Below are 12,471 nucleotides of genomic sequence, written 5' to 3'. Positions count from 1 at the left end.
GGAATATGCGTGCTACCTTGTTGTTTTTGTGCCACATGTCACCAACGTACCTGTCCAATAAAGGTTTTCCACATTTATAAATTGGGCTTTGATCACATTTTTCTTTGGTCTCTGTTCATGTTGTAGCGATTTGCTCTCGTCCAATTCATATACAATTTTGTATTTATATAGTATTTAGCATTTATTGTCATGTTAAAATTATGGATTGGCTGTTGATTTTTTGTGACTCTATACACCTATATAGATACATCACTGAGCATTGGAAACATTATGCAACAGCACTCAGTTCACATTATAGTCATAAATTCGACTATTGATATACGAGATATAAAGAACTTTCCACACATTTTTGATCAAATTGTGTGAGTGCATGTGCCAATGACAATGTGACCTCTCTAAGATGACACCCTATCTATACTAAAGTCCTCTTCCTGTACCTAAGCGTGAAATTAACTAACAAAACATAGGATTTAACTATGGGTGGCACCGTGGCTCAGTGGTTAACACTGCAGTCTTGAAGCGCTGAGGTCCTGGGTTCAAATCCTATTTTTGAACCCAGGACCTATAAGGACAACATCTGCAAGGAGTTTGATTGTTCTCCCCGTGTTTGTGTGGGTTTCCTCCGGATTCTCCAGTTTCCTCCCACACTCCAAAGACCATACTGATAGGGAATTTATATTGTGAGCCCCAATGGGGACGTGATGATCACGTCTTTAAGGAGTTTGTATGTTCTCCCCGTGTTTGTGTGGGTTTCCTCCGGGTTCTCCAGTTTCCTCCCACACTCCAAAGACCATACTGATAGGGAATTTAGATTATGAGCCCCAATGGGGACAGTGATGATCACATCTGTAAAGTGCTGTGGCTCCAATGGATCTATGTAAAATAAGTGAATGGCGCACAGATTTTCTAAATATGTCTAAAAACTAAAAACATCTGAAAGCTCTGTGGAATTAATAGTGCTATATAAGTGAGTAAAATAAATACTTTGGTTTAATTAAAAACAGTCTTATAAAGATGGCTGGATATGGTGCATGACCTTGGACGTAGCCACAACTCCTAAGGGACAGGACAAAAAAGTCTAAAAATTGGAGAAGTACGGTATGCTGTGGCTGTAGTAGAATATTTGTATGTATAAAGTATTTTTCACACATTTTTAACAAAGTGTGAAATTGTGAATCCATTTGATCAATGTACATGTCTAGGACACTCTCCCAGTATATTTCTGCTTCTGGGTATTATATCTTATTATACATCTAGATTTAGTTACTCTAAAGGGAATCTGTCTTCAGGTTTTTGCTGCCCCATCTGAGCACAGCACAATGTAGAGACAGAGACCCTGATTCCAGCAATGTCACTTACTTAGCTGTTTGCTGTTATTTTGATCAAATCAATGTTTTCTCTGCTGCGTTTCTAGCAGTTATACAGAGCTCATGAATATGCTGGACTACCTGACAGCACACCGTCCAAGTAGTCCTGTAATGATAATCTACTGCTGATTAAACAGTGATTTTATCACAAGTACACTAAGCAGCCCAGAAAGTGACACATCACTGGAATCAGGATCTCTGTCTCTACATTATGCTGCTCTCAGATTAGGTGGCAAAAAACTGATGAAAGATGTCCGTTAAATGTTGTTAGGAGTTGTCTATGTAGAATAAAACAGCATAAACTCACCTCTCGGCACAGCACCTTTCCAGCAAACTTAGTGCTCAGTTTGAGGACACTTAAGCGGGTTTTACACGCTACGATATCGTTAATAAATTATCGTCGGGGTCACTGTGTTTGTGACGCACATCCGGCGTCATTAACGATATCACAGTGTGTAAAACTTAAGAGCGATCTGAAACGATCGCAAAAGCGGGCAAAATCATTTGCCGCGGAGAGGTCGTCCTGAAATAAAAAATCGTTTTCTGCTTTTTAGCGATGATGTTTGTTGTTCTTGCGGCAGCATACATCGCTATGTGTGACACCGCAAGAGCGACGAACATCTCCTTACCTGCCTCCCCCGGCTATGCGGAAGGAAGGAGGTGGGCGGGATGTTTACATCCCGCTCATCTCCGCCCTCCGCTTCTATTGGACGCCTGCCAAGTGACGTCGCTGTGATGCAGCACGACCCACCCCCTTAGAAAAGAGGCGGTTCGCCGTCCAGAGCAACGTCGCAGAGCAGTTACGTGTGTGTGACGCTGCCGTAGCGATAATGTTCTCTACGGCAGTGATCACCACATATCGGTCGTACGACGGGGGCGGGTGTTAACGCGCTCGACATCGCTAGCAAATGCTAGCGATGTCGCAGCATGTAAAGCCTGCTTAAGTTACATATTTACATAGGTTGAAAAAAGACCTAGGTCCATCTAGTTCACCCTTCCACCACCAATTCTACATTTGTCATTAAGTTATTTATAACCAACAATGTTGTGTACTGAGGAAATCAGTGCTTCACATTATTAGGCTGTAGTGCTCACCTGACATATCCCATCCGTTGATGGGTTGCAGCTCTTAGGCGGGCTTTGCACACTACGACATCGCAGGCCGATGCTGCGATGCCGAGTGCGATAGTGCCCGCCCCCGTCGCAGCAGCGATATGTGGTGATAGCTGGCGTAGCGAAAGTTATCGCTACGCCAGCTTCACACACACACTCACCTGCCGTGCGACGTCCCTGTGGCCGGCGACCCGCCTCCTTGTTAAGGGGGCTGGTCGTGCGGCGTCACTGCGATGTCACACGGCAGGCGGCCAATCAGAGCGGAGGGGCGGAGATGAGCAGGATGTAAACATCCTGCCCACCTCCTTCCTTCCGCATATCCTACGGAAGCCGCAGTGAGGCCGGTAGGAGATGTTCCTCGCTCCTGCGACTTCACACACAGCGATGTGTGCTGCCGCAGGAGCGAGGAACAACATCGGACCATTGCGTCAGCGTAATTATGGATTACGCCGACGCTGTACCGATGATACGATTACGACGCTTTTGCGCTCGTTAATCGTATCATCCAGCCTTTACACACTGCGATGTCGCATGCGATGCCGGAAGTGCGTCATTTTCAATTTGACCCCACCGACATCGCACCTGCGATGTCGCAGTGTGCAAAGTGCCCCTAAGGCTATGTGCCCAAGGCACAATGTACCCGCGGATTTTGCCGTCGGAAACCTGCGGATTTATCTGGAGTTTCCAGATAAATCCGCAGGTTTTAGCAAGTAAAGACACTCCCCATGTTACCCTATGGGATTTGGGGAGTGCTGCATCAATGGTGCGGTATGTGCGGCTGCGGATGTCCCGCAGCCGCACGTAACTGCATGTCAATTATTCATGTGGAAATATCTGCGGAATTCCCGCTCCTCCACTATGGAGATAGAGGCCAGGACTTCCGCAGGTATTTCCGCACTTGTCCCACATGTTTACTGCAACAACTCCGCACATATACCGCAGCAATGGATAGCTGCGGGTTCAGGGGAGCTGCTGCAGGAAACCTGTGGATGTACCTGCGGATATATCTGCAGGTACATTGTCCTGTGGGCACATAGCCTTACACTTCCCTTGGATAAAGCAGTTTCATATGAAGGAAGTGTGAGCCCTGCAGCCCATCAGCATCAACATCACTAAAATGCTACCCGCCCAGGAGGTTAGTATAAGCCCTTTCTATTTTACATGGTGCCCTATTTTATTTAAGAACGTGTTGTCCAAGTGGTGGTGGAAAATTCCCATAATAATGTTAAGAACATAAAATCAAATTAGAAAACAACAAGACAATGTGTATCACTATCTAGTTGTAATTATATATATAATAAATATATATATATATATGTATATATATGTATATATATATATATATATATATATATATATATATACGCATATTTGTGATACAGTCTCTTTGCGTAAGGAACATAAAACACGGTCCTGGGTTACAAGTGAGACACTTTTACAAAACCTGGAAAAGGGGCTTATTTTTTTGCTTTGGGTCCCCCAGTTCTCTTTGTTAAAAAATGTTGATACATTTAACCACGCAGGACATGTGTCTGAGATCTTTAGGAAAAAGTCAGTGGACTTCAAAACGTGTTGCTCAAATAAAGACAACTTTGTTTTTGCAACAATACGGCATTATCTGTACGATTATCAGCAGCGCAGGTTATACACCACTTCTTTCCCACACAGGATAATATTTAGTAACAGATTATATTTTCTACTTTCTTTGTTTCAGATTAAGATGTTTGGTGAAGCAGCTTGAGAAAGGAGATATTAATGTTTCTGACCTGAAGAATAACATTGAATATGCAGCATCAGTATTGGAAGCAGTTTACATCGATGAGACCAGGTATGTGGATTAAACATTTACCGTATATCTTGTCTTTGATCAGATTTAGCTCATGGTCATGGAGGTATGTCTCGTCTACTAAAACTGGAGATGGCCGTACTAACAAATCAGATTTAGTGTTGGATGGCGGTTTGTTTGGCCAACCAGATTCAGCTAACTGAACAGCCCGACCTACAGGACAGCCGACAGGACGACGCGCGCCACGTTTCCCCACACCCACACGGAGCCCCGGCTCCCTGGTGAGTGCTGCACCCCCGGGAGCCCACACCGGCAACCCATCCGACACATACCCACCGCTCGTCTCTGCCTCCCGCACATGTTACCCCATTTGGCTTCACCCCCCCGCACTCCGCCCTGCGCATGTATACACTGAACATACACACACACCTGGATAGTCACCTGTCCCCAGCCATGCAGACCCCGACACTGACATCCTCAGCGCCATGGCCCCGCTCGGCTCCACCCCTCCCACACTCCGCCCCCCACACACATTACCCCGAAGGATGGGGGCATATGTCAGGATGGTGGCTGCATCACGATGGGGGCACATACCAGCATTGGGCCACATCACAGCATCAGCCCACATACCAGGATTGGGGCCATACAAGGATGGAGACTATACCAGGATGGGACACAGACCAGGATTCTGCATATAATTGCCCTATTCTGTCTGCCTGTCTGTCTTAGGGCGGCTTTGCACACTACGACATCGCAGGTGCGATGTCGGTGGGGTCAAATTGAAAGTGACGCACATCCGGCATCGCATGCGACATCGTAGTGTGTAAAGCCTAGATGATACGATTTACTGCTGTGTGACGTCGCTATGACGCCGCACGACCCGCCCCCTTAGGAAGGAGGCGGGGCGACGGCCAGAGCGACGGTCGCAGGGCGGGTGAGTGCGTGTCAAGCTGGCGTAGCGATAATTTTCGCTACGCCAGCTATCACACGATATCGTACCTGCGACGGGGGCGGGGACTATCGCGTGTGACATCGCAGCATCGGCTTGCGATGTCGCAACGTGCAAAGCCCGCCTTAGTCCAAAATGATGTCATTACAGTGACAACCGTCGCCACACCGCGCTAAAGAGCCTGCGACCAACGGTTCAGCTAACTGACCAGCTCGAACTACGGCACGACAGGACGACGCCCGACACCTTTCCCCACACCCAGACGGAGCCCCGACTCCCAGGTGACTGCTGCACCCCCAGGGAGTCACGGGACTTCCGTACATGCACCCTAAATTGATGCCGCGTGTAAGCTTTCCAGCTTCAGTGTAATATAGTGCACATGACTGGAAGTGGTGGAACTTCGAATCATGCATAGTGCGCATCCATCCTCCACTGACCGCCATCAAGAGGGAGGTATGTGGGGCGTCGCTGCACATTCATTAGCATGTTAGTACACCCACAGGGGCGTGCTTACATGCTATGTGGGCTAACTAGCCAAGGGCACTAACGGCCTTGCAACTAGTCTCCGGCCTCATTAGCATATAATAAAGGATGTTTAGAAATACTTCTTCTAAAGTTCTCTTTATCTATGCTAGTGTATACAGGAACAGTTAGGCAGAAATTAGCAATATACGCACAGAACTGCTCGTGGTCCTGGGTGCATATTGCACCTGACAGGTTCCCATTAATCATGTATAGAAACTAGTGATCATCCATTTATTTTAGCCATATCATTGCTTACAAAGCCTGAATTGGTTAAAACTTATTAGGAAAGACAGAAGATATGCAGTGCTAGTTGTTTTAACATTTTGGCATTACTTGTAGGTTGTAGGTGGTTTTACCTGAAATAGGCTTTGCGTGAACATACCCTAACTTTGGATGGTCACTAACCTTTGTAAAGCACCTTGTTGTGGTTTTTAGCTTTTTCATTTGTTTATACAGTGTGTCCACACATTATCCTGTCCATTAACCTGAGAACGGCGGCAGCTATAGGCATAGAAGTGGTGCCTAGGTATAGTAAAGTAGCCATGCGCTACGCAATTAAACCACCTATAGCGCCACCTGGTGGAAAACAACAGAGTTAGCATTTTTATCTCAAAAACTGAACGAGAGAGAAAAAAAGTGAATTACAAAGTTGTAGGGCATCATCAATCCAATACGAATCGACACCTTGCATACAGAAATGCTATGATTAGAACGTGTAAAACTCACAAGGCTGTGGACATGAAGCGATACCTCATGGAGATCTTCCTACAAGTCATGGGGTATGGTGGCTGTGTGGCGTGGCCTCCACGCTCACCTGACCTGACCCCATTGGACTTCTTTCTGTGAGGTCACATCAAACAGCAGGTGTATGCGACCCCTCCACCAACATTGCAGGACCTAAGACGACGTATCACAGATGCTTGTGCAAATGTGTCACCTACCATATTGCACAACGTGCAGCAAGATACAGTATGCTGTCCAGAGTCCAGATGTGCATTGCAGCTGACGGTGGCCACTTTGAGCATCAAAGTTAAATGAGCGCCATATGCGTGACCAGCATTCAATGTTTTGGTGGGGTCATGGGTTTCATATCATAGCATTTCTGTATGCAAGGTCTCAGTTCGTATTGAATTGATGATGTCCTACAATTTTTAATTCACTGTTTTTCTCTATCTCGTTCCGTTTTCGAGATAAAAATGCTAACTCTGTTGTTTTCCACCAGGTGGCGCTAAAGGTGGTTTCATTGCGTAGCACATGGCTACTTTACTATACCTAGTACACAAGAGGAGAAAAAGACACACATAACTTGGGCGCACATCAAGAATAAAAAATTTATATGATATATAATAATATTTTATTGGGTCAATATAAAGACAAACAATTTAAAATCACTTAAAATGGACAACAATCACAAAAAGGCCTCAAATTGTTATACAATAGCTCCAGGATAATACACCAATTGATACAGATCAGTAAAGGTGCTAATGAATAGATTCAAAATATCCAAAATATGTATCAATAAATTCTCCAATTATAAATATAATGATTAATGGCATGCAAGGGTGGATTTAAACAATGATATGCAGTCAGCACCTGAGGAGTTAATTCCCAGCAAAGCAGGGAAGGGGAACACTAATGAAGTTAATACATGAAAGATTGATACATGAAATCATAACCCTAGTCATAGAGAGTACACAGAATAATATGTCTCAGCACCAATAGGCATATGACATAGGTCAAACAAACAGCGGATTGAAATGTATAATAATCATCACAATGTTAGAGATCATGTAATGAGAGGAACCCCTTATACACAAATACAAAGGTGAGCAAGAGCTATATAAGTGTAATGCTAAAGAAAAATAAATAGAGTTACAAAAATAGCAATTGCATGCATAAACAGGTGTAGGCTAGAGCATATTAATTTATCAAAAAGGCTGGACTTGGAGAAATCATGCAGGTGGCCATGATGTCGCAGGCATAAAGGTGTGAGTCGAAGTCACCACATCAAAAAGGCGCATAAGCGCTGGATGTCAGATCAAAAAAAAAAAAAAAAGATGATCAAAACAAGGCATAGTTACCCACCGGGCCCAAGGAATTCATGCAACAAACTGGGAGAATAGAGGAGCTGAGAAGCAAGTATGCCGTGGAAGAGGCTGTGGAGAGAGCCCGACGCGTTACGCTGACAGGCAGCTTCGTCAGGGGAAGGAGGCCTTTTTGTGATTATTGTCCATTTTAAGTGATTTAAATTGTTTGTCTTTATATTGACCCAATAAAATATTATTATATATCATATACATTTTTTATTCTTGATGTGGGCCCGAGTTATGGGTGTCTTTTTCTCTTCTTGAGTACTATTCCGTTTTCACACATAGGGCAGCACTCATCTGATTATTTCAGGCTGTGCACCCCTTCTCCCCCTTATCTACTTTACTATACCTAAACACCACTTCCTAGCCTATAGCTGCCGCCGTTCTCAAGTTAATGGCGGTGGACAGGATATGGGTCGACGCACTGTATATACTGTGATATATATATTGCCCTTTTTTTTACATGTAAAGCTACAGTGGATCTCTTACATCCTTCAATCACAGTGTGCTGATGTATAGTGTATTTGCATAGGTCTATATATTGGCCACAGTGGTGTATTTGTACACCTGTATAATAATGTAATACTAAATGTGTGTGGGCCTTTTTTGTAGTCTTCCTTGTATGACTGTGCATGTGGAGATAGCTGTCAATCACTGAGTAGGACCGCCCACTGGACTCCTATATATACATATCAGTGATCTCAATGACTAAAGCGGGCTTTACACACTGCGATATCGGTCCCGATATCGCTAGCGTGCGTTCCCGCCCCCATCTGTTGTGCGACACGGGCAAATCGCTGCCCGTGCCGCACAACATCGCCCAGACCTGTCACACATACTTACCTGCCCGGCGACGTCGCTGTGACCGGCGAACCGCCTCCTTTCTAAGGGGGCGGTCCATGCGGCGTCACAGCGACGTCACTGAGCGGCCGCCCAATAGAAGCGGAGGGGCGGAGATGAGTGGGATGTAACATCCCGCCAACCTCCTTCCTTCCGCATTGTGGCCGGGAGGCAGGTAAGGAAAGGTTCCTCGTTCCTGTGGTGTCACATGGAGCGATGTGTGCTGCCACAGGAACGAGGAACAACCTCGTTACTGCTGCAGTAACGATATTTGAGAATGGACCCCCATGTCACCGATGAGCGATTTTGCACATTTTTGCAACGATGCAAAATCGCTCATCGGTGTCACACGCAACGGCATCACTACAGCGGCCGGATGTGCGTCACCAATTCCGTGACCCCAACGAGTTCGCATTAGCGATGTCGTAGCGTGTAAAGCCCCCTTAACATACGCGTTATACAGAATATTTCTCAACAAACCGATGTATCATTCTGCTCTGTTTCTTTCTCTCCATATCATGTTTTTCACAGATTAGACTTCATGTATAACATGACAGATACTTTTTAAGCATCTATTAATTGGACAAACATTCAATAAAGAGAAGTAATTTCAGAAACTGTTTTCCCACAAGTCATGACCCAATGTCTAATCTTGCTGAAAGGTTTGTCTTAAAATAGTCCAGTACCCATACACGGTGTTGTTGCTCCTTTATCCGTTAGATCCCTATTAAGATTATCACTTTAATATCTGGTCCATTAAACTCCCGGCCTATAAATGTATTCATATTTCCTCAAAGGTTTATTTATTCTTGTAAAAGCAATTTCACACAATGTTCTTGTTGTTGGAAAATATTTTGTGGCTGCTGTCACCAAAAATGTTACATTGGACCGGAGCGGTGAAGTAGAAAGTGAAGGAAGATAATTTTCATGAACATGATAAAATAACTTTTTCTGTAAAATATCAGAATATTCAGCTCCATGTTTATCAAAGCCTCCATAGGGACATTTCTATATGGGACAGAACATCACATGAGCTCAATGTTTCCCTATATAAGAAAAAGGCAATTGATAAGGAGGGTCTCGTATCTATTTTACCTTGATCATTGTGCACCATGAAGCCCAACCCCAAATTTCGAATTTGCCGACATGACGTTTGTTTGGTTCTATTATAGGTAGAATACAATGGACCATTTAATTAACCAAATAGTATTTTTGATTTTCCAAACCAAAAAGTCAAATTGTTTCTAATATTACAGTCTTAAAGATGCCAATTCATGGATTTGTAAGTAGATGAAGCTACAAATTTGTGTCTATTTCAGAATGATTAAAGTGGATCTGTCACCAGATTTCGTGGCACATACTGGAAACATAATTGAATAGCTTTCTTAGACCTGATTATGCTGGTGTATTTCAGTATGTGTAATAGGTGGGCAGAGGCCCATGATGTCACTGTACTATGTCTGATGTATTTACTGTTGAATATTATAAATGCATGGGTCGATATTTAAGTGTTTTTAGAGAAGAATAGGTCCCGGATGTAGGAGAGCTAGGACTGTCTATCAGGTTACCAAATGCTACCACCTAGCGGTCCGTTTAGCTGGCGGTAGAGCAAGTTTTTGAAGAGATGTTAGATAATATAGGGTTAAAGTAGTGAAGGGAGGAGGGACAGCAGGGCGGATGGATAGGAGGAGGGAGCTCTAGAGGAAGAGGAAGTCAAAAAGTGGATTCAAAGTGAGAGGATGTGGCTCAGTGCTAGAGCAAGTCAGGGAACCCTGAGATAACCTCTGGAGGTCCGGAGCCTACGGCTCACCCTTTCAGGCTTAGAGAGTCATCCAGCTAAAGACATGTTAGGGCCCAGAAATGGATAAAGGTGTGCGGTATTAGGGAGAAGGAGTCACAGACCCCAAAGTATCGAGGACAAAATCCAAGATAGTGGGAGACAACATGAAGAGTAGTACCCCACAAAGAGAGGAAGGAAGGCCATGTCTGTCACAATGGTGTGAAGAATAAAAGTAAACAAAAACTGGTTGGCCCAGTGAACTCTGGAGTTGCATGTCTTACTACCCAGTGGCATTGACGGCTGGCAGCAGGGGTAAGGGACACCGGCTCGAAGCAGCAAGTAAATGTCATACACCCCACCCGAAGCCATGTCCGCAGACGAAGGCTCTTTGGCGAAGGAGAGCGGCACCCATGTGGCCTGGGGCCAGCCCATCCTTTAAACTGCATATTAGAGTGATGGTACTGTTTAACAGTTTAACTCAGTCTCCGCCCACCCAGACTGATTGACAGTTTCTCAATGTCCCTCCTCCCTGCTGCTGTCAGATTCCCACACTGCTCAGTACAAGCCGCAGCTGTCAGTCTAGTTGGCACCAAACGAACTTTACAAAGATACTTCTAATATTTATCAATGTATCTTAATAGAATGGTCCTATATCACCAGGATCATTATACTTACATAGTCATAATAGGAAGACATGCACAAATAAATAGCTTTTTATACATTTCTTCCAAAACACAGATTAATTGAATACATCCTTTACTTGTAGGGGACTTGTCTCTTGCCGGGTTTGTGACTTTTACATAGTTTTTTTGTCATTGTATTCTTATGTTCTTATTATATCAACTATATAGGAAACTATTGGATACAGAGGATGAGCTGTCTGATATCCACACAGACGCTGTTCCATTGGAAGTACGAGACTGGTTGGCATCTACTTTCACAAGAAAAATGCGAATGAGACGAAGGCGCCCAGAAGAAAAACCAAAATTTCGTAGTATTGTGCATGCAGTCCAAGCTGGTATATTTGTGGAAAGGTAATCCATATTTGTTTTACTTGTGTCATGCTGATGGCATTAAGATAAGTCCTGTTCCCATGTTCCCTGCTCCCATGAGTATGATTAGCATGATATTGATTTTCCCATTAAAGTAGATGGTTGCTGGTAGTTTCCTTCAATTATGTTCACTGGGTCATCCTAGGATAGTGAAATTGACAAGCTTCATACGGTATATAAGAAAGTCAACAACAGCCAGGTAATGGTTCTGCAGATGGGATACCATGAATTAGAACTCAATAGTGATGAGCGAGCACTACCATGCTGGGGTACTCAATGCTCAAAACGAGCAGGTCGGACGGGCGCCTCTCGAGTACCGATTATAATGGAGATCAATGGGAAACTTGAGCGCTCGAGAATGGTAGTGCTCGCTCATCACTAGAATTGGATCTTTTTTTATCAAGTTTTCTTTAACTGGTTGTTGAGGACTTAATTATTAATGACCTATGCTAAGGACAGGTCATTAATGTCATAACAGTGGGAGCTTCACAGACAGAACCCCTTTCATTAGCTGTTTGCAGTTACTGCTATTGCCAGAAATACACAGGACACGGCACCAAATAGAAAAGATATTATTGAAGTCTACGGGAGCTTATATGCAGTACCCAAAAAGAAATAGTACACAGTGTTGGAGCTCAGATTTTCCAGCTAAACACACTTTGTACATATGGCCACCGTAGGAGCTGCTTAAAGAGAATCTGTCACCCCCTTTGATCGTTTTAAGCTCTTACTATGGGCATACAGGTAATAGGATGTTGAAAGTAGTTTTATCTGTATGCCTCATAGTAGATGCCTTGTTCCACAAATATTACTTTATATCGCTATATTCAAATTAGCTACCCAGGCTACTGGGCGTTGTGCTTCAGCTACTGGGTGGTTGCTTCCCAGTATGAAATGCCTGCCTCCTTGCTGTATTATCCTTCTTGTCACCTCCTCTCAGCATCACAGATAGTGTCAAATTTGGCAAAT

The 12,471-nt window shown here is 44.1% G+C and overlaps 1 protein-coding gene across 3 annotated transcripts in view; it reads left to right on the top strand.

Annotated features, from left to right (window-relative positions):
* PDE1A (phosphodiesterase 1A) overlaps positions 1-12,471 on the top strand; it is a 432,756-nt gene that overhangs the window by 319,711 nt on the left and 100,574 nt on the right. For 2 of the 3 annotated variants that reach the window (XM_075318894.1, XM_075318895.1), the window contains exons 2-3: positions 4,195-4,308; positions 11,302-11,484. In XM_075318894.1, coding sequence (XP_075175009.1) covers positions 4,195-4,308; positions 11,302-11,484 — 297 coding nt within the window. Of the gene's footprint in view, positions 1-4,194; positions 4,309-11,301; positions 11,485-12,471 lie in introns of those variants that run through there. The other variant, XM_075318896.1, reaches the window with a different exon arrangement.

This window comes from Anomaloglossus baeobatrachus, chromosome 7 (genome assembly GCF_048569485.1).
Source record: "Anomaloglossus baeobatrachus isolate aAnoBae1 chromosome 7, aAnoBae1.hap1, whole genome shotgun sequence".
In the NCBI taxonomy this organism is placed as follows: domain Eukaryota; kingdom Metazoa; phylum Chordata; class Amphibia; order Anura; family Aromobatidae; genus Anomaloglossus; species Anomaloglossus baeobatrachus.
The sequence above is the reverse complement of the archived record's forward strand: the minus strand, read 5'-3'. Positions and strand labels throughout refer to the sequence as shown.